The following is a 20,412-nucleotide window of genomic DNA, read 5'->3' as shown; positions in this document are numbered from 1 at the left end:
ACATGAATATATGTCTTTAATACAACTTTTAACAGAATTTCTATACATCTTTTTACAGAATTATAACAGAATTATTAATTATCTAAGAAATAAATAAGTGAGTTATATGAACATAAGTACAATTAACAACAAAAAAGAAAACACACAAGTGGTCAATCAGGAATTAACATACATAAGATAAGATGTAGGGCTTTCTGCATTTTACAACATTTAATATATCTTTTAGATTATATTATCTCATTTATGGGTGTTTTTCAGAAATCGGCATTTATGCATAAATTATAAAATAATTAAATTGTTATTTCTTATACATTTAGCAACTCAGCTTCCGGTATTGTTCTGCGTCCGCATTTGATGACGTTTGAGCATAGAAATTAATGCTTTACTACCTAATTTGTGAGAATAAAATCTCGTTAAATGTTTGTTTTCATCATTTATTTCACATATAAAGCTTAAAAGATTAATGTTAACTAACTTTGACTGTAGCTGTTGTTTAGAATTCTATGATATTCTATTTATAATGTGATCTACTCCAGTTCTATGTTTTTCTCTACGTGGTCCCTACGCTACTCTCGCGAGATCGAGGCGCCTGTTAAATCTCGTAGTCATGGCTGCGCCGCCGGAAGTGGAGAGTTTGGAGTCTCGTATCAGTGAGTGGTTTTAAACTTACTTATCCAGGCCAGTCATGTCCGGAGACTCTGGCACTGGTTAAATAATATCCCCAGGGTGTGGCGGGTGAGGTGACAGCTCACCCCCGCGGCATTGAGGGGGTTTAGAGGGGATAGGGGGTGGATGGGGGGGGCGTCACATCCAGGATGCTAACACTTAGCTCCACGGCTCGATAGCTGAAGCAGGGGCTGAGAACCTCAACATCACGGAGGCACCATTTATTTTTAGTCACGTAGCTTAAATGTTAATTATAACAAACATGTGACCTCAATAGAAAGATCTAGACTTAGCAACCTAGCTGACCTTACACTTGTTAGCACATGCCCTGCTTAATTAACTCTACATCACTCATTATTTATTTATTATAACATGCATATTACACTTTTGCTTCATTATTTTATTTTGCAATAGGTGGAGTATTGTTTATTAAGTAGTTTGTGCATGAATATTAATGCTAACCTTGAGTTATTTTGCCTAAAAGAGAAAATAACCAGCTAGACACCTGCTAGTTTTTTTTAGCCATAGCCAGCTATGAGTAAGCAAGAACACAAAAGTACTGAATTAAGTTAATAATTTTTGTTTAAAATGCAATAGAGGGGTATTGATGGTTAATTTGGAGGCTGTACTTCATTGATACAGACAGGCAGTATTGGCTTTAGATAAGTATACCTAATAAAATGGACCGGTAGTGATGTTTACATTCTGTTTAACCCAAATAAATACAGGAAATTCACTTTGAAAGACAATTTGTTCCATTGTGCAACATTTACAGTAACTAATCCAAATACTTGATGTTTCTAAATTAGATTAGATAAGATTGAACCTTATTGTTACTGCATGTAGTTCAGGTACATACACAGCGGAATTCAGTTTATGTTTGCATGCATGTTTATGACTGTTGTGCAATTATTAAATATAATCGCAGTAAAGTTGCATTAACGTTCGTCGCTTCCGTTTCCAGACAGAGCAACAAATCCGCTCAACAGAGACACAGACTGGAGCAGCATCCACGCCTTCTGCGACCAGCTCAACAATGACCTGGAGGGGTAAGAGCCGACCACCGGGCCTCGACGGCGCCGTGCATCATGACAGAAATCAGAAATGATCTAGGAAAGTAGCTGCTCAACGCCCTGAAACCTAATAAAACACATGTAAAAAGATGAAATGTAAAGTCTTCATTAATTTGACAACACAGCCAAACAGAAGAATTTCCAGGAAACCCCAAAAATGATGAAAAGGCTCAGAGTAATTGTGTAAATAGTATTAATGCCGTCGATCTGCAAATATATTGTGCACATCTTTGGATTATTTGATTTGACAACATGATAAAAGGCAAAAGGCTCATCTGGAATCATATAGTCAAGATGTTAAAGTAAAGACAGACGTTAACATCTTCTAAGGTCACAAAGCTTAAAGAAACATTTGATTGACATATTTTCTTACTTTACTTGAGTTTTCTGGAGTTGAAGCGCTCTTGACTTGTTTTCTGTTAAATATTAAATTACCAAAGTGCATTTTACAACTCAAATTTTTTTGAATCTGCCTACTCACCCGTTACCGACGTGTTGCAGACCCCAGCTGGCCACCAGGCTCCTGGCCCATAAGATCCAGTCTCCACAAGAATGGGAGGCCATGCAGGCGCTACTGGTGAGAGTTCACATCTAAACTGAGAATCAGAATCTGACCTCAGTTGCTGTTTTTCATTATTCAACCTTTTTTTTTAATCTTTCAACACTAGGTTCTGGAGACCTGTGTGAAAAACTGCGGGAAGAGGTTTCACAGCGAAGTGGGCAAATTCCGATTTCTCAATGAACTCATCAAAGTGGTTTCTCCAAAGGTGAGAATTCTTTCAGACTATGTGCGTTTAAACACACTTGCTGCAAACAACACGCTCCCGTCCAATCACAAAACATTGAACAAGCTCCTTTCAGCTGAGATCGACACTCGCGCGACAAATATTGCACATGAGCTGAATATTAGAAGAGTCACGGAGGAGGATTTAGAGCAGGACTGTTATATTAGGATGAATTCACTAGCGTACCTAATGAATTGGCAGCTGTATGTAATCCGTTTCTAACCATCAACTCAGCTCACATTAATATCTATATGACACTTTCTGATGCTGTTTCAACTAGAGATCAACGTATATATCTGCCAGACGATATATTGAGCCGATATTTGCAATTTTTTTTTTTTTTTTACTGATATTGGTATTGGTCGATACATGGGTGCGTTCGCCGATACACACATATAGATCCCTCAGCCCAGCGAGATTTACAGACGGGCGCATCCACAGGCAGCCCTGTGCTATTGGAGACGCTGCAGCAGACCCGTGCAGCCCATACATTGCCCCTCCCACACTAACAGAGTGCGTTATTTTATTTTATTTTTTTTAAACTGTTGCCAAACTAAGATCTATTTACGTTATCACTCAGCACCAACGCATTACAGTCATTAGCCACAGCCCTAACTTTTACTGTTGTTGTTGTTGTTAAGTAGAAGTTTGCTAGCTGATGTCTTTTTCTCTCTCATAAGACAGTTAAATGTTAAACAATATCGTCTCAGAGAAATCGGCAGCATGTATCGTCCAGTGCTGATATAAAACAAATTGGTATCGGCCCTTAAAAAATCCATATCAGTCAATCTCTAGTTTCAACATAAACTCAACATCATATCAGTCATTTTCTGTAACTTCTGTCCCCTTTTATCTTCCAGTACCTGGGCTCTCGGTCCCCGGAGCCAGTGAAGAAGAAGGTTTTGGAGCTGATCTACAGCTGGACTCTGGGTCTTCCTGACGAGGCCAAGATCTCAGATGCTTATCAGATGCTGAAGAAGCAAGGTAAGAGCCTTCAGACGGATTTAAAACCCAACAACTAACTATTAGAAGCTGTTAACGTCTTGTCTTGTGATCAGGGATCATTAAACAAGACCCGGAGCTGCCACCCGACAAACTGCTGAACCTCCCTCCACCCAGACCCAAGAACGCCATTTTCGAGGATGAGGAGAAGTCAAAAGTGAGGTCTAATAATAGAAGATAACAATCATTCACGTGAACATCTGAGATAAACTGTAAACACTATTTCTTTTGTGCGTTTTCTGTTTTGTCAGATGTTGTCACGCCTGTTGAACAGCTCACACCCCGAGGACCTGAAGGCAGCCAACAAACTCATCAAGGAAATGGTCCAAGAGGTGAAACGTCTCCTCCTTTCTCCTCCTTTTATGAATCCCATTTCCTCATGTACTTTGGCTGCACTTAAACATTTTAGTCGTGCACATGTGTGAGACGTCTTTTTGTTAAGAAAAAACGACAAAAACATGAACTGTCATGAAAAAGAGACTGGATCTGAGGTTATAATGTTTCACGCTTTGCTGATTGATAGGTTGTGTTACTGGTTTGGTTTGTTATATGCTTTTCTTTTTCCTGCAAGATTGTGTACCTGGTGTGTGTGTGTGTGTGTGGATAGTGTGTATATGTGTGTGTATGTATCTACATCTATATACAAGAAGAAAAAAAGATTTAAAACATGAACTGAATGAGGAAGTAGTTGATGATCTGGTGTCCTGAAGGAGGGTTTTTGAGTTTCACTGTTCTGATTTTAATGCTAATAGGAGCCGGACTTCACGATACGTATCAAGATACATATCACGATACATATCACGATACTTGAGTCACGATACGATACATTATTGCGATATATTGCGATGTTCTACATCGGTCATAGTAATTTTAAATGCAGCTTAAAATACACGTTCAGATCAGATGAAAGTGATAATTTATTGGACAAATTGAGTCAAAAAACAAGATTAATCGAAATGATCCTTTTCTAATTTGTTGCACTTGTACAGACAAAGTGGTGTTGGAGGTGTGGAAGTCGTTCACAATCAGCCCAAAACACAACTTTTTCTTTTAAAATCAATATTGTATCAGAAGAAAAAGTATCGTGATATACTGCCATATCGATATTTTTTCCCACCTCTACTTTATTGTGTTTCTACTGTATGTACCTGATGATGACGTGTAGTTTGTGAACTTCAGGACCAGAGGCGAGCGGAGAAAGTGTCCAAACGAGTGAACGCCATCCAGGAGGTGAAGGAGAGCGTCGCTCTGCTGACTCAGCTTCTGCAGGACTACGACAGCACGGCGGTGGATCAGAGCAACGCTGAGCTGCTACAGGTGAAATCAAAGATGTTTTATTATTTTCTGCTCACTTTTCACTGCTCACTATGGCTAGCTGCGTTTCCATTACAGTTTTTCTCAAAATAAAAGTGATATTTCTGAAATTTAGACAAAGTTCAAATAGTGTTTTGTACCAGGCTGTAAACATGTTTAATGAAGCTGTAAAGTTGGGCTTTTTAACATGGGGGTCTATGGGGATTTGCGCCCCTTTGGAGCCTCTAGTGGCCACTTGATGAACTGCAGTTTTTTTGCACTTCCACATGGGCTTCATTGCTCAGACATGGAGGTTTTCACTTGGTCACTTTGAGAAAAAAACACCTCATGACAGGGTAGAAAAGTTTTAGCTTTAGATATGTGAGAGGTTTTTAGAAATGTTACCATTTGTAGGCGGAATGGAATCACAGCAAATGTTTTTTTTTGTTGTTGTTATTGTTTGTGCTGTGGTCAGGATCTGTACCAGCGCTGTGAGAAAATGAGGCCCACTCTGTTCAGGCTGGCGAGTGACACCGAGGACAACGACGAGGCTCTGGGTGAGAATTATTTTCCTACACAACCTATTTATAGCTTGCAGCCATTATTCTGAACATGATAAAGTCAAGGATGATGCGTCGCAGGTTTTCTAAATAAAGTGTGAACCTTTAAACAGCTGAGATCCTGCAGGCCAACGACAGCCTGACTCAAGTCATCAACCAGTACAAGCAGCAGGTGAAGGGAGAGGTCGTCAACGGGAACAACGCATTAAACTCACAGAAACAAACCGGTGGGCAAAAAGCATCCGACGCAACTAGACTAACAAACGCACCTGCTTTTACTCATGGAAGTCATGGATTGTGTTTCCTCTCAGGGGGAGGAACGGCGCTGCTGGACCTCTCAGGGTTGGACACGTCCCCCCAGTCGCCTCCATCCTTCCCAGAGTTCCCCACGCCGACTGACAGCCTCAACGCCCCCTCGCAGGAGATGGGGATTAGTCTCCTTGACGACGAGCTCATGTCACTCGGTAACGGCTCAGTCAGTTAGGCCTCGGTCAGACCTCACGTGGGCATCCAGATTAATATTAATAAACGGCTGTCGTCTATCCGACATCTAGTGAATTTGTTTTAGTTTGTGATTTGTCATTGAATTCACAAGAGACTGAACCCTGGAAGCTTAATGTGAGGTCTGGACAGGGCTCTAGTTTAATTAGACGAGTTATATTTGTATGATGCAGGAGCTAAATCCAGGTTAAATCCTCAGGTCTAAGTGAAGGAACACACGCCTCCAACCCTGCGTCCCAGCCTGAGGACTCCACAGCCTGGGACTCCTTCCAGGTAAATCCCCATCTGTCTTCACACTGGACCAGCTTTAGACCAGTTCCTACCGACTGTCTCATACATACCTCTCGTCTCCCTCCAGTCCTCTGAAAGCACAGACGCAGACAACCCTTCAGCGCCTGGTCTCCTCCTGAGTCCGGACCCGGCTTCACTCCCCCAGACCCTGTCCTCCGGCTCCACCCCCGGGAACTCGGCCCTGGACGAGCTGGACCTCCTGGGAAAGACACTGCTGCAGCAGTCCCTTCCTCCAGAGGGTCTGCAGGTCAAATGGTACCTGACTAGAAATCATGTTTACAGGAGGTAGAATCCTGGAAGGGAGATGGTGGAACTAAAAGGAGAAACTAGGAAAACAGGAGGAGGTGGAACTAGGAAAAAGAATAGGAAGAGGAACTAGGAAAACTGGAGGAGGTGGAACTAAGAGCAGGAACTATGAAAATAAGAATAGGTGGAACTAGGAAAATAGCAGGAGGAGGAACTAGAAAAAGGAGGAGGTGGAACTAGGAAAAAAAGGAGGTGGTGGAGGAACTAGGAAAATATTAGGAGGAGATGGGGGGAAAAAAGGAGGAGGTGGAACTAGGAAAAATAGGAAGAGGAGGAAGGAGGTGGAACTAAAAGCGGGAACTATGAAAATAAGAAGAGGTGGAACCAGAAAAATAGGAGGAGGAGGAACTAGTAAAGGGAGGTGGTGGAACTAAAAGGAGGAACTAGGAAAACAGAAGGTGGAACTAGAAAAAAGAATAGGAAGAGGAACTAGGAAAAATGGAGGAGGTGGAACTAAGAGCAGGAACTATGAAAATAAGAATAGGTGGAACTAGGAAAATAGCAGGAGGAGGAGCTAGAAAAAGGAGGAGGTGGAACGAGGGAAAAAAGGTGTTGGTGGAGGAACTAGGAAAATATTAGGAGGAGATAGGGGAAAAAAGGAGGAGGTCAAACTAGGAAAAATAGGAAGAGGAGGAAGGAGGTGGGACTAAAAGCAGCAAATATGCAAACATGAGGCGGTACTAGAAAAATAGGAGGAGGAGGAACTTGTAACGGGAGGTGGTGGATCTAAAAGGAGGAACTAGGAAAGGGAGGAGGTCGAACTAGAAGGAGGAACTAGGAAAATAACAGGAGGAGGTGGAACTAAAAGAAGGAACTACGAAAATAAGAAGAGGTGGAACTAGAATAATATTAGGAGGAGGATCTAGAAAAAGGAGGAGGTGGAACTACAAAAATAGGAGGATGAACCAGGAAAGGGAGTAAGTGGAACTAGAAGGAGGAACTAAGAATAGGAGGTGGAGGAGCTACAATATAATACTGTAACTAAAGGTTAATTTTCTGTGTCTAAGGGACAAACATCAGTCTAAACCGACTCTGAGGGACCTCCAGAGTAAATCTGGAGTCAACGCTACCCCACATCCCATTCCATCTTTCACCCATGAACCTCCTGCACCTCTCCTCAACTCTCAGCCCGGCCTCGGAGCGACGCTGCTGGATGCGCCTCCTTCTCACGTGGAGGCTGCTCCTGCAGAAGTCACCCTGACCGATGTCTTCGTCCCTCTAGAATCCATTAGACCCAGTAAGTAAAGTTTTATTTGTTCACAGCCTGATGAGATGGATGGTCACCAGGTCTCACCTCCTCCTCCTCCTCCTCCTCCTCCTCCAGGTAGTCTCTTACCTGTCACCGTGTTCGATGGACACAGTCTGCGGGTCCTCTTCCACTTTGCTCGTGACTCGCCTCCGTCTCGACCCGATGTCCTGGTGGTGATCATCTCCATGCTGTCCTCGGCCCCCGTCCCCGTCACCAACATAAACTTCCAGACCACGGCTCCACAGGTCAGCAGCACCTCCTCCCCCCCCTCACATTTTTTTTTAAAGTGAGACCCAGTCGTCTCCCGCCGGTTCACTGTTTCTTCTTCTGTGGTTAGTCTATGGCCGTGAAGCTGCAGCCCCCATCAGGAACAGAGCTGCCAGCTTTCAACCCCATCCTCCCCCCTGCTGCTGTCACTCAGATCCTGCTGCTAGCCAACCCAAACAAGGTAGGAGTTAAAACGAGTTAAAACGACTGTTTAACATCTGCTCTCAGTTTGGTGCTGCTCCTTTTGGTTTGTTTTTATGTGACAAGGCAAATTACTGCCCTCTTCAGGAGGAAACATTTACTACGACCATCCTCAGAAGAATCACCACCTTCACTTGGTGGAGGAGTTTGTGTCCCAGTGATCCTGAGAGACATGACGTCAGTAGGGGGGAACTAGGAACATAGGAGGAACTAGGAAAATAGGGAGAGGTGGAACTAGAAGGAGAAACTAGGAAAATAGGAGGAGGAGGAATTAGAAGGAGGAACTGGGAAAATAGGAAGAGGTGGAACGAGAAGGAGGAACTGGGAAAATAGGAGGAGGTGGAACTGGGAAAATAGGAGGAGGTGGAACTGGAAAATAGGAGGAGGTGGAACTAGAAGGAGGAACGGGGAAAATAGGAAGAGGTGGAACTAGAAGGAGGAACGGGGAAAATAGGAAGAGGTGGAATTAGAAGGAGGAACGAGGAAAATAGGAAGAGGTGGAACTAGGAGGAGGAACGGGGAAAATAGGAACAGGTGGAACTAGAAGGAGGAACTAGGAAAATAGGAGGTGGAACTAGAAGGAGGAACTGGGAAAATAGGAGGTGGAACTAGAAGGAGGAACTGGGAAAATAGGAAGAGGAGGAACTAGGAAAAAGAAGGAGGAACTAAGAAAATAGGAAGAGGTGGAACTAGAAAAATAGGAGGAACTAGGAAAAAGAGAGATGGTGGAATTAGAAGGAGGAACTAGGACAAAGAGGAGGTGGAACTAGAAGGAATTTGGAAAATAGGAGGAGGAGGAACTAGGAAAAAAAGAAGAGGAACTAGGAAAGGGAGGAGGTGGAACTAGAAGATGGAAATAGGAAAAATAGGAAGAGGGGGTGGAAGTAGGAAAGGGAGAAGGAGGAACTGGAAAGGGGGGAGGTGGAACTAGAAGGAGAAAATAGGAAAGGGAGGAGCTGGAACTACAATGAGTGACTAGGGAAAATAGGAGGAGGAGGAACTAGGAAAGGGAGTAAGTTGAACTATAAAAAAGGAGGATGAAATAGAAGAAAAAAGAACAGCAGGAGGAACTAACTTGACGTTTCAGCCCATTGCTGCCATCTACAGTTTAGTTGTGGGTCTAGACCTTCTAGTGGACCGGGCTAAACTGGAACCTCTGTTCGGGCCGTAGGTTTAGTGGTTCAGTGTTTGAAGCCTCTGTTTTGTCGTCTCTGGTCCTCAGGAGAAAGTCCAGCTTCAGTACAGACTAACCTTCACCATGGGGGAGCAGGAGCACAGCGAGAGTGGAGGTCTAGAACAGTTCCCTCCCCCGGAGAAGTGGGGGAACCTATAGCATTTAACAACAAGCTCCACAGACTCTGACCTTGTTCCCCGACCAACTCAACACTCGACATAAACCAGTTTTCCCTTCTTCTTCTTCTCCTTTTTTTTTTTGCAATCACAATGTACTTTCTGATTCTTTTTCTTTTCCGTGCGCTTCGTTCTGATCGAGTCCCGCGTGTCCGACATCTACAGAGGAACGACAACTTCGTCAGGACACGGCGCCACGTAGACAAACAACAAGGCTCATGATTAATCAACTCTTTGTGGTGTCGGTTTATTTTCTGATTAATCTTTCATCGAGACGACTGTGTGCACTTTTTCTCTTTTTGTTTTTTTTGGATTGTTTTGATGTTTTCTCGCCCTTTTTAATCTGGTGTAAAGAACAAAACGTAGCTGTAACATCAGAGCCGTGTACTTTCCCGCCACATGTGCCTATTTTGCAGTTCTAACATTATTTAAAGTTTAGCGAAAGGTCGTCTTCATCCGTCGTTTGTTCGTCGTAGTAGAGAAAATGGGACTTCTTTAGTACGGTTTTCACTAAATAAATCTTTAGCGCTAAGTTTATCTTGAAGTATTGAGTGATGCAAACGGAGCCGCCATTTTGGGGGAGTGTTTCAACCAACGGATGGGGAGGGGGGGATGCAACTGGATGGTCCTACAACCAATCAGCAACGTTAGATCTTTGCAGGAGCATCAAGAGACTCCAGACCACAAACGTTTTTGAGTGAATCACATTCCCCAACGAGACTGAAATCATCGGCAACTCTTCTGTACATTTGACTTGTGCAACAGCATAAACACTGGTAAAAATATTCCAAATGGGTTATAATAAAGTTTGTTTTTTTTCTTCTTTGTGATCTAAATGTTTTTTTTATTATTATTATTACTTCCCAGAGACAGAACTTTGCTGAAGAGTTTTATTAAACATGAGAAACAAAGTGTAAATAGGGACTTACTGTTAGGAAACCTCAATCGTATCCTGGTGACGAACTAAACAACCTACAGTGGGTTAGTAAATACAAAACTTGGAAAAAGAAAGAAAAGCTAATTTACATGCCATGAACACTACATTATTATCCACCACATGAAGATAAATGTTTTTAACTCTAAGACACATCAGAATCTCTTCATTATTTCAAAAAAGTTTTTTTTTTTTGTTTGTTTTACAAAGTTTTAAACACAAAAATAAAGAAATACGCCAGAGAGTCAACATCAGCACCTACCTGTGATATACCTAAAGGGAAAAATCTAAAAGAGGCTCACGTTACAAAAATGTGTTTGTACAAAAACTTTTCCTTTCCCCCCCAAGTCGTTACCGCTCAACTAAACCTTCCGCCAAATAAAGAAAATAAAGACTTTAAAGGAGAAAGAGCCGGAGCCTCTCTTGTGGAATGTGAGAATCTGAAATAACTCTAAAGCTTATTTCCTGCCTGAAAGAGACGACGGCGGCGGCGGCGGAGCGAACTGGAACGGCGAGTGTCCCATGAGGCCCATCATGGGCTGGGGGGGGTTGAACTGCTGGGCCATGAGGGGCTGAGGGCCCGAGGAAGGAGGAGCGGGGGCCGGCGGTGGGGCCTGGCCACCCCCGGACCCGGACCCGGAGCCGGACCCGGAGCTGCCCCTGGAGCTGCTGTACTTGCTGCTGCTGCTGCTGCTGCTGCTGCCGTTGTTGTTCTGGTACTGGTCGTAGGAGCCGGAGCCGTAGCTGCGTCCTCCGTCCCTGCTGCTTCGGTCCCTGTAGGACGAAGAGGAGGAAGAAGAGGAGCGCTCCCCGTCCCGGCTGCTCCTGTCTCGGCTGTAGCTGCTGCTGCCGCCGCCGCCCCCCCCGCGGCCGTCCTTGGAGCCGCCGCCGCCGCCGCCCACCGAGCGCATCCGCCGGTCACACTCGTCCTGGTACATCAGGTTGGGGTTGTTGGAGGAGCTGGAGTTGCCGCGGAAACGGGAACGGCCGCCTGGAAACAGAAAGAAGAACGGATAAAGCATAAGGGGTGGGACTTTAACCTGATAACTGGGATTAATTAATTAAACAATTAAATAAAAGTAATGCATTTAATAACAGGTTGTTTTCCAAAACGATTACGCTAATGCACACGTCACAGCTCCAAAACCTAAATGGAAGAATGGGATGAAAGCTCGTTACTATTTCAGGTTGTTTTACCAGAAGAAGAAAGAAGCAGAAATTGTTTTAAAATCAATACTGTTCTGAAAAAGTACTTAAAGAAGTTTAACTTTGAGTTTGAGACCTGTCCACTGTGACTGTGGCCAGAGGTGCAGCTGTTCCATGATCCACGGCCAATTTGTAGCAGCTTGCCTGTTTATTACAAATGTTTGTTTTCATTGTTTATATTAGAGATCGGACGATATTTGTGTTTTTTTTTTACTGGTATTACTTTTTCCCGGCTACATTTACAGACAGACGCAGTCGTGTCCTGCTGGAGACGCTGGAGACCAGTGCAGCCCATACATTGTCCTTCTTTTACCTGTTTATTTTTTATGCATAAGAGGGTTAAACATTATTTAAGTTCAATAAATGTTTTGGATTAAATTCAGACTTGTAACATTTGTTCTTAACATGACATTTTTATCGTGTAAATAGAAGGAGAAAAGTCGGCACTGGCTCCAAATATCGGCTCAGAAAAATCGGCAGCACAGTATCGGCCCTAAAAAATCCATATCGGTCGATTTCTAGTTTTTACTGTTGCTTTTCTTTTTTTTTTATATATTGTATATATCTATATATTGTCGTGTTGTTATAGTATTACACAGTTTTATGTTATGGGGCTACGGAGGGAATTAGCATCGCTGCTATAATCTGACGGGATGTGACTTTAAAACACGAATTATGCATATTTAAAAAAAAAAAAAAACATATTTAGATATATTAAAAATTACAAATGATATTTTCTCTTTAACAAACGGTGAAATACAACGAATCTTTTTAAAAGTGCAACTGAAATTGTATTTTATCTTGATAACAAAAAATTAAACTAATAACAAATCAAAATAATTAAATGAATAATAAACAAACTAAGGCTTGCGTGTGTTCCCAGTTTGTTTATTTATTAATGTCCGTCGTCTCTTTCACATAAATAAATAAACTAACTAAATCCTGACTTGAATTGGGGTTATTAGTATTTTAAATCATATTTTTTAAATAAATAAGCAGCAATTACTCATAAAGAAGCAGCCTGTGGTAACCAGCCCTCACCTCCTCCGCCTCCTCCACGTCCCGTATCCACCAGCTGCAGCAGTTTGGGGTTGATGGCCTGTCGGGCCTCCTCCAGGACCCGGATCAGCTCGCGGGCCTGGCGGAGGTTCCCCGGGGTGAAGAAGGTGTACGCCGTGCCTTTGTTGGTGCTGCGGGCCGTGCGTCCGATGCGGTGGATGTAGTCCTCGGACGAGTTGGGGTAGTCGTAGTTGATGACGAACTTGACATCCTCCACGTCTTTGAGGGAGTCGTGGAGAGGGAGTCGGGGAGGGAAAAGATGTGAAACACAAGTGAAAACACTAAAACGAACAAACAAAAATTAGTGAATCATGATTCAGAACGAGCGACATTCAGAGACAGACAATACCTGCAACACCCACCGTCCTCTGAGAGCATCACTTACCTGCCCAACGATCGACTACTCGTACAAATTACACATTATTATCTGTTATCAATCTACTGAAAAGAGGACTCATGGTGTGAGAGATTCAGAAGCTGCGTCTTTTTCTTTAAGTAGAAGCTAAAACTAAAGGTCTGTTTCTCATTACAGTTGACAAAGGGCTCAGAAAACACTGCTGATTAGAGGCAACAAAAAAAAAAAACACGTCTTGGAAGCATAATGATGAAGGCTGGCGGAGGAGGAAACGGGGGAAAGGAGGAGGGGGGTGGTGGTGGTGGTGGTGGTGAAAAGGGGGTGAGGTAGAGTACTTACCCCTGGTTATCAGAGATTTACAGAAAGTTACCTCTCTGTTCCCCAAAAACCCATCACCAGTCCTGGGAGGTCTGCAGGGGTGGAGGAGGAGAGCGCACGGGACAAAAACTTTTAGCCCCTCCTCCCACCTCGCCACTCCTCCACGACACTCCCAAAGCTGGAAGGTGTCTGGGCTCCGGCCGGACTGTGCCGGGGGTTCAGGTCCTACTCTAACCCGAGTTTCGGAGTCGGAGACTTTTACTGCTGGCTTTATGGAGCTGATGGGTTGGAGACAATGACCTGGCGCTGCTGCCGTTTTCTTTAACGTTACAGAGCGGCAGCGACTAGATCGAGGGCTTTTGATTGGTTCCCGAGTCGCTTCCAGTGGCAGTGGTATCATAGAGCCCAGCTTCTCAAGTTTAGTAACAAGAAACAGACGCTAAAGGAGACGAGGAGGAGGGTGGAGGAGGGGAGGAGGGGGGTGGAGGGATCTGAGAGTGGGCTCTGCCAGGTATTTATCGAGTCTGATCTGGTCCCGTACGATGCACACAAAGAAAAATGGTCCAAAGTGTTAAAGACAAAGGAGGAGGAGGGAGGGACGGAGGGACGGAGGGACGGAGGGGGGGACACACGGTGGAGTTTGGGGTCAACGGGACAAAAAAAAAAAAAAAAAAAAAGGACGAGGGCCGGAGATGGTTTCAAATAAAACGACGAGAGGAAACGGGTTCAGGTGGAAGAGAGAAGAGAGAGACAGGAAGGAAGACGTTTTTAAAGGTGAGGACAAACCAAACCGACCGGGAGGAAATAACGTTTACGTTCTCTTCAGACTCGTCTGGGAACCAGACGTCCACACGGCAAAAAAAAACAAAAAAATGTAAAAAAGGCTTGTACCAATTACAGAAAACTATTTTAAGAATTTTTGTCAAGCAAAGAAAAGCTTAACGCAGCCTAATACGAGGTGGTTTTATTGAATATTGGAGTATAGTGATGCTCTTTTTGCAGTGTGGATATAATTGAAGGAGCCGTTTCAGTCACATGGACGACATCACCGCATTAAACCAGCTGATCATAAACTGGATCTCTGCAGGAATCAGTTCCCAACGGAGAGACTCCAAGAAAAAAGTCTCGGCTGCAAGAAGTTTGTGGGTGAGAGAAAATCTGCTGGATTCTTCACACTCTTAATTCACAAGGAGAAACAGGAAGAAAACGATTTTTCTGTCCATTTAATCGTGTTTTTGCTAAAATATTCGTGTATTTAAAGGTTCAGATGAGCCTCCTGTGTGCAGCTCCTTATGTTTCTCTCTAAACTGATCAGATGAGCTGCGTTTCTATTACAGCTTTTCTCGATATAATTCTCTTAAACTCTCGTCACTTTGAGGAAGATGGACTTTCTAATGGACTGGTCACATGACCCCACGTGCATCATCAGAGATGTAGGTGTTTCCTTTACCAACGACACGACGTAAAAACAACAACAAAACAAAAAAAAACGAAGGAAAGGTCTGAGCGTCGGGTTGGTGTGTCGGATAAAAAGATGACGTGAGAGACAGAGAGTGAACGGAGGGACAGGAAGGAAGGAGGAGGAGGAGTGAAAAGAGGGAGGGAAACTGATCATAGAGAGGTGGTTCCTCCAGGCCAGGACTCCTGCCAGCCAGGACCAGACATGACGTCCGCGGAGGGAGAGGCCGGCCGGCCGGCACAGCCAGTGGCGGTGGGGGGGCGTCAGGGGCTGGCATCGGGGGGGCAGCTCAGAGGGGAGTCTCCAGCACTCTCACTTCCTGGCAGTCAGTCTCTTTCTCTGTCTTCTTGCAAACGCACCAACTGAATCTCTGGATTATCTCAATTTTGAATTTTGCCGTCTCCTCCGAGACGACTTTTCAGGACAGTTCTCATCCCACAGGCTGAATAAATACTAATAAATGTTTTAGTTTTTTTAAAAAAATGTCTCTGGGTGAAGTTGATCTAATCAGCAAATGGTGTGGTCAAAGGGAGTCCGCCCTCCTCCACACCCCCCTCTTCGCCCTCTCACCTGACAGCCGCCCCCCGAACCCGTGTCCCGTGATCAAATTTGGGAGCCCGGCAGCACCCTGCGCTTTCCCCCCCTCCCTCCCCCGATCGCCCAGGCAGCCAGAGTCCTGGAAGTAAGGGGGGGAGGAAAGAGATTTGTTTGCGGGCTCTGGGTTTTCTAGGTTTTTTCGGTGGAGGTGTTCTGTCTGGGATTGATTAATCGGGCTGTCTCTCTCTCTCTCTCCTCCGAGTCAGCTTTCGATTTGTCATGCCTAGGTCCGGCTGCAGGCTCCCGAGGGCCTGTGTGCTTCTAGTTGCCGGAAGAGAGACTTGGAAACAGACAAACAAATAAAAAAAATAAATAAATAAATAAATAAACAAAAATGAAAAGAAAAACAAATGAACACAGAATTAGGTTAAAAGGTTTGACTGGCGTCCTGTAAGGGGCCTCCTGGCTGCCTCGCCCCTTACATCGTTCATTCAACATCACGTCCTGCATCAAATACTTCCTCTAGAGAAAACTCTTTTCTGCTGCAGGCGTCTCTCCATTTAAATCTACTCTAAATAAACATGCATCGTAGAGCCTGGTTGTGACTAATGTTATGCTACATCATGGAGGAAATGACCTGCGTCGCGCTTCGGCACAAAAAAAACATACCCAAACCGCGCGAGGCCACGTCCGTCGCGATGAGGATGGGAGCTTTGCCGCTGCGGAACTCTGCAACAAATGTTAGAGGCGATGAATGGTTGTTAAAACGAGAGAGAGAAACGAGTTAGTGAAACGCTCCAACGCACCTGTTAATACCCAGTCTCTCTCTGGCTGGCTCTTGTCGCCGTGGATACACATCGCCGGCCACCTAGAGGATAAACAAGTGGCATGTGCAGATGATTTAGATGCTGGATTCTGTTCGTGGAGGTTTTTTTCTTGTTCTCAAGCATCTGGACGTGAAAGATGATGTGAAAGAAAACATGATTCGGGGTCTGTGTATGTTTTGGTCACTTTTTCGGTTCAGAAAAGGATGTTAAAAAAAAACAATAAATGAGTGGTTATTTGATTTTCATTTTAAAATTAAAAAATTAAAGATTAAATTCAAGGCATTTTTCTTTATCAGTCGAAAACGGATGAACAAAACTGTAGAAACTGGTCTATTTTCATTTACTAAAAATAAAAAATAAAAATCGTTAGAAGACAAACAAGAAAAGCGTCTGGTTTTTTATAATTTGCAACCGGAAGTTGTTGTTTTCAAAATAAGAGCACGTATTGAGGTCGGTACTGTGCCCAGACTAAAATGACTTTAGAACGTTACTCTGATGGTAAAACAAGACTCGTCATCTGCAGAAATCTCTGCACTCATATCAGAGTAATGTTAGCTAGTAGCTAGTAGCTAACATTACTCTGATTATATGAAGTTACTTTTAGTTTTTACCTGAAATATGCGGCTTAGTTTTTCTGCGGTCTCGTCCTCTTCACTGAGACTCTTTTATTGTTTTAAAAAAACAACCTACTGATCCATGTCCATCAACTCCTGTTACCCAGCGACGTCCTCATACGTGCTTTTACTTTGAAAACGACAACTTAACAGTCGCACAATAAGAAAAAATTTACTTTTTTGTTTCTGTCAAAACTATTTTTTATTTTTAGAAACAGAAAATTAAAAGCGAGCGTTTTTTAAAGTTTTGCTCGTCTCTTCTCGATTTCATTTATTTCATTTTTACTTTTGAATTTTAAAATGAAAATCAAATAACCGCTCATTTTTAGTTTTTTAACGTCATTTTCTAAACAGAAAATCCAAAGACCAAAACACACACGGATCATTCAGAAAACTAAACCAGGGCTGAACAATAAACTGATTACCAGGTCGATTTAAGAAGCTATTTATGTAGCACAACTTTTTATTATTAATACTTAAACTTGACCAAAACATGCAACAAGCACAATTTAGAAATGATTCAGGTCTCTATATTCTAGGACTGTGTTTAAAGTATAATCTATTTTCCAGTTCAAATTATCCTGAATTCCTTCTTTCTTTTGTATTTTATGTGTATTCGTTAACACTGCAGTGTTGCAAGACTGGTTTTGAACAACATATCTCACGAGGTTAGAACCTGCAGCTGAAAACTCAGCCCGATTGTGTACAAAAAAAATTAAAAAATGAAGAAATACAATGACATACTGCTCCCAAATCATTCAGGCTTAGATTTCATTATTCACAGCTGGATCAAATCACTGCTGCTGGGGTGAGTTTGATTTTTTTTACTCACCCATCCCGTCTCATCCTGCGTGTGAGGTCGTCACAACGCTTCTTGGTCTCTACAAAAATGATGGTCTTGTTTTCCTTCTCAGCCATAATCTCCTCCATCAGCTGGATCAGCCTGAGGAGGAGAAAGAAACCGTCAACTACACATAGAAACACCAAACAAGAAAGCGGGAGCAGCCTCTTACTTGTTGTCCTTTTCACTCTCCATGCAAACATCAACAATCTGCAGGATGTTGTGGTTGGCGCTGAGCTCCAGAGCTCCCACGTTGATCTGGACGTAGTCCTTCAGGAAGTCCTCGGCCAGCTGCCGGACCTCTTTAGGCCAGGTAGCGCTCCACATGAGAGTCTGTCTGTCCGGCTGGAGAACGATGAGATTAAACCCAACGTCTCACTCTTTAAAATAAACATTTTCTCTATAAAACTGAACTGAGCTTTACCCGGATCTGGTCAACAATTTTGCGGATCTGCGGTTCGAAGCCCATGTCCAGCATACGGTCGGCTTCATCCAGAACCAGATAAGTGCAGCGACGCAGGTTTGTCTTTCCAGCCTCCAGGAAGTCGATCAGACGACCCGGAGTAGCGATGCAGATCTCAACCCCTGCAGAGGATGAGACAATACTTATTACGAAGGAGCTTTGAACAAACTCTCACATTCAGGGACAAGAGGACGTCTTTATCCTGCTACACTCACAAATAATAAGATAATTTATCCCTAAACTGTGTAACTATTATATATAATTTGTACTTAATCTATATTTTTTATAGTCTCTAGATCACAGATCTTCAAAAGTGCGGTCGCAAAATATTGGTTAAAAAGACACTTTTTATACATGTGCTACACCAGCTGAGACCTGTCAATCTAAGCCTCCTGTACACAGTAGACCACGCCCCTTTTGCTGCTGAGCCAATCACGACGAAGCATATTATACTGAGGTTCTGTCAAGTTACCCGCAATTGGCCAAAAGCCTATTTACTTATACTATATAAACTATTATAAAATATATATTATTTACATTACTAGCAGAAGAGAAGCTAGTAGTTCATGAGAAATATATATATATATATATGTTTATGTTTGCCAGTAGCAAGGCTGAGTTTAATATAGACCACTTATAGTAGGTAGGGGGTCCCTACGTAATCTCCCCATCAGTTTGGGGTCCTTGGCCTGAAAAACGTTGAGGACCTCTGCTCTAGAATCAATGCAGCATAAATCCAAGCAGTATAGCATCGCTCACCTCGCTCCAGGTCTCGGATCTGAGGTCCCTTGGGAGCGCCCCCGTAGACACAGGTGCTCTTAATGCGGGACGACTTTCCGTAGTCGTACGCCACCTGCTGCACCTGCTGAGCCAGCTCTCTGGTCGGGGCCAACACCAAACACTGCGGAGGACACAATATTTCGGTGTCAGACTCTTTAAGATTAAGCTCAGCAGGCTGCTGAATGAACAGTCTCCTCCTCACGTACAATGGGTCCGTCTCCACGCTCCAGGTAGGGCTGATGATTGATGTGCACGATGGCAGGCAGGAGATACTTGGGAAAGGAAAGAAAAAATGGGGAAACATCAGCACAGTTCATCAGTATATTCATCTTTGGAAAAGCAGAGGATTATAGGAAGAGGCGGCTCACCGATAAGGTCTTCCCAGAGCCGGTCTGAGCGATGCCCACCATGTCTCTCCCGCTGAGGGCCAGAGGGAAACCCTGCGCTTGAATCGCTGTGGGCTCCTTGAAATTCTGCTGCATCAGCACATCTATGACGTACTCTACACACAAAGAAACAATCATTCAGGTAATTCTGTCACAGCAGATTTGGCTGAGTTCGGCGTTGGGTGTCGGTGTCTTACGGGGGAACTGTGCCTGATGGAAGCTGCTGACGGGCTTCGGGCAGCCTGAGCCTCTCACGGTGATTTCTTTCTTCCTGCGATATTCCTCCACATCATACTGGAAGCAAAAACAACAAACAAAATGTGAAAACCAACATGGTTTATAGGTTGATACTATAGGACAGGGCGGTTAGGACGGTGATGCTACAGGGAATACCTGGCTCATTCGCTGCACTTCCAGGTGTTCACTGTAAAAGTTCTTCTCAAATTTGGGAAGCTCATCCAGGTCCCATCTCTTCTTCCTCAAACGGTCTCCGGGGTTCCCGAACTTTTTACCCGGCGGTGGTCCGCCTCTGCTGGATCCGAATCGAGGACTGCTGCAACACATGACAAACAGCTCCGAGATGTCTGATTTAAATGTCATTTTATTTTGTCTGCAATTCACAATTTAAAAAACCCCTCTGGTATTAGCTCACATGCTAACTAATCGCTTACCCTCTGTCACGACCACGGTCTCGGTCTCTGTCTCCGTACGAACCCCTCATTTTGATAAATCTTCTATGAGGACTTAGGCAGATATTCAAATGTGCAGTTATTTGCACTTGGTGTGTAGCTTTTTATGCTTATGGTCAGCGTGTCTGGCCTGGTCTGAAAACCACAGCACCTATTTCAGCTAAATGCAAACGTCGACGGGTGTTTGAATAAAGAAAACCGACGCTCCGTTATGCATCTGCTAAAAAGTTAAATATTACAATAAACCATGTTATTGTCGATTCAAATGTCGCTTAACTTCGGCTCAGTTGACTTTACAGCAATACGCAGCAGGTAGTAATCACAGGAATGCTATGTTGTTATTGTTGTTGTTAGCTTAGCTCTGAGGCAGTGACCGGAAGTTACAGTCAATGAAAAGGCC

General features: G+C 43.6%; 2 protein-coding genes across 3 annotated transcripts; one reads left to right on the top strand and one right to left on the bottom strand.

Annotated features, from left to right (window-relative positions):
• The first annotated feature begins 36 nt into the window (after positions 1-36).
• On the top strand, positions 37-10,367 carry LOC124998457 (ADP-ribosylation factor-binding protein GGA1-like). The gene is made up of 17 exons (XM_047572880.1): positions 37-650; positions 1,631-1,715; positions 2,241-2,316; positions 2,408-2,506; positions 3,385-3,508; positions 3,583-3,683; positions 3,778-3,858; positions 4,706-4,843; positions 5,295-5,376; positions 5,493-5,606; positions 5,691-5,843; positions 6,080-6,153; positions 6,239-6,426; positions 7,485-7,714; positions 7,802-7,971; positions 8,064-8,174; positions 9,417-10,367. Exons 1-17 carry the CDS (start codon positions 608-610, stop codon positions 9,525-9,527), a joined length of 1,980 nt encoding a protein of 659 aa, XP_047428836.1. The 5' UTR covers positions 37-607; the 3' UTR covers positions 9,528-10,367.
• LOC124998456 (probable ATP-dependent RNA helicase DDX17) lies at positions 9,841-20,385 on the bottom strand. Of its 2 annotated transcripts, none has more exons than XM_047572878.1 (13): positions 19,995-20,385; positions 19,717-19,876; positions 19,521-19,617; positions 19,306-19,439; positions 19,144-19,209; positions 18,917-19,058; positions 18,119-18,279; positions 17,867-18,039; positions 17,686-17,796; positions 16,219-16,280; positions 16,082-16,141; positions 12,726-12,962; positions 9,841-11,469 (listed from the first exon to the last, which is right to left on the bottom strand). In XM_047572878.1, exons 1-13 carry the CDS (start codon positions 20,042-20,044, stop codon positions 10,937-10,939), a joined length of 1,986 nt encoding a protein of 661 aa, XP_047428834.1. In that variant the 5' UTR covers positions 20,045-20,385; the 3' UTR covers positions 9,841-10,936. The 2 variants fall into 2 exon arrangements, with proteins under 2 accessions (XP_047428834.1, XP_047428835.1); XM_047572879.1 differs by having other exon boundaries at positions 19,717-19,873.
• Positions 20,386-20,412: the final 27 nt, after the last annotated feature.

This window comes from Mugil cephalus, chromosome 20, assembly GCF_022458985.1.
Source record: "Mugil cephalus isolate CIBA_MC_2020 chromosome 20, CIBA_Mcephalus_1.1, whole genome shotgun sequence".
Taxonomy (NCBI): Eukaryota; Metazoa; Chordata; class Actinopteri; order Mugiliformes; family Mugilidae; genus Mugil; species Mugil cephalus.
Note: the sequence above shows the minus strand (reverse complement) of the source record. Positions and strands in the feature narration are given on the sequence as shown.

Bases quoted from the DNA above. Each gene is read 5' to 3' on its own strand.
- LOC124998457 (XM_047572880.1), top strand. From the start codon at position 608: ATGGCTGCGCCGCCGGAAGTGGAGAGTTTGGAGTCTCGTATCA. The intron at 3,509-3,582 runs GTAAGAGCCTTC...TCTTGTGATCAG, and splicing joins TCAGATGCTGAAGAAGCAAG to GGATCATTAAACAAGACCCG. The intron at 6,427-7,484 runs GTACCTGACTAG...TCTGTGTCTAAG, and splicing joins GAGGGTCTGCAGGTCAAATG to GGACAAACATCAGTCTAAAC.
- LOC124998456 (XM_047572878.1), bottom strand. From the start codon at position 20,044: ATGAGGGGTTCGTACGGAGACAGAGACCGAGACCGTGGTCGTGACAGA. The intron at 19,210-19,305 runs GTGAGCCGCCTC...TCCTTTCCCAAG, and splicing joins GCTCTGGGAAGACCTTATCG to TATCTCCTGCCTGCCATCGT. The intron at 11,470-12,725 runs GTGAGGGCTGGT...TTCTGTTTCCAG, and splicing joins ACGTGGAGGAGGCGGAGGAG to GCGGCCGTTCCCGTTTCCGC.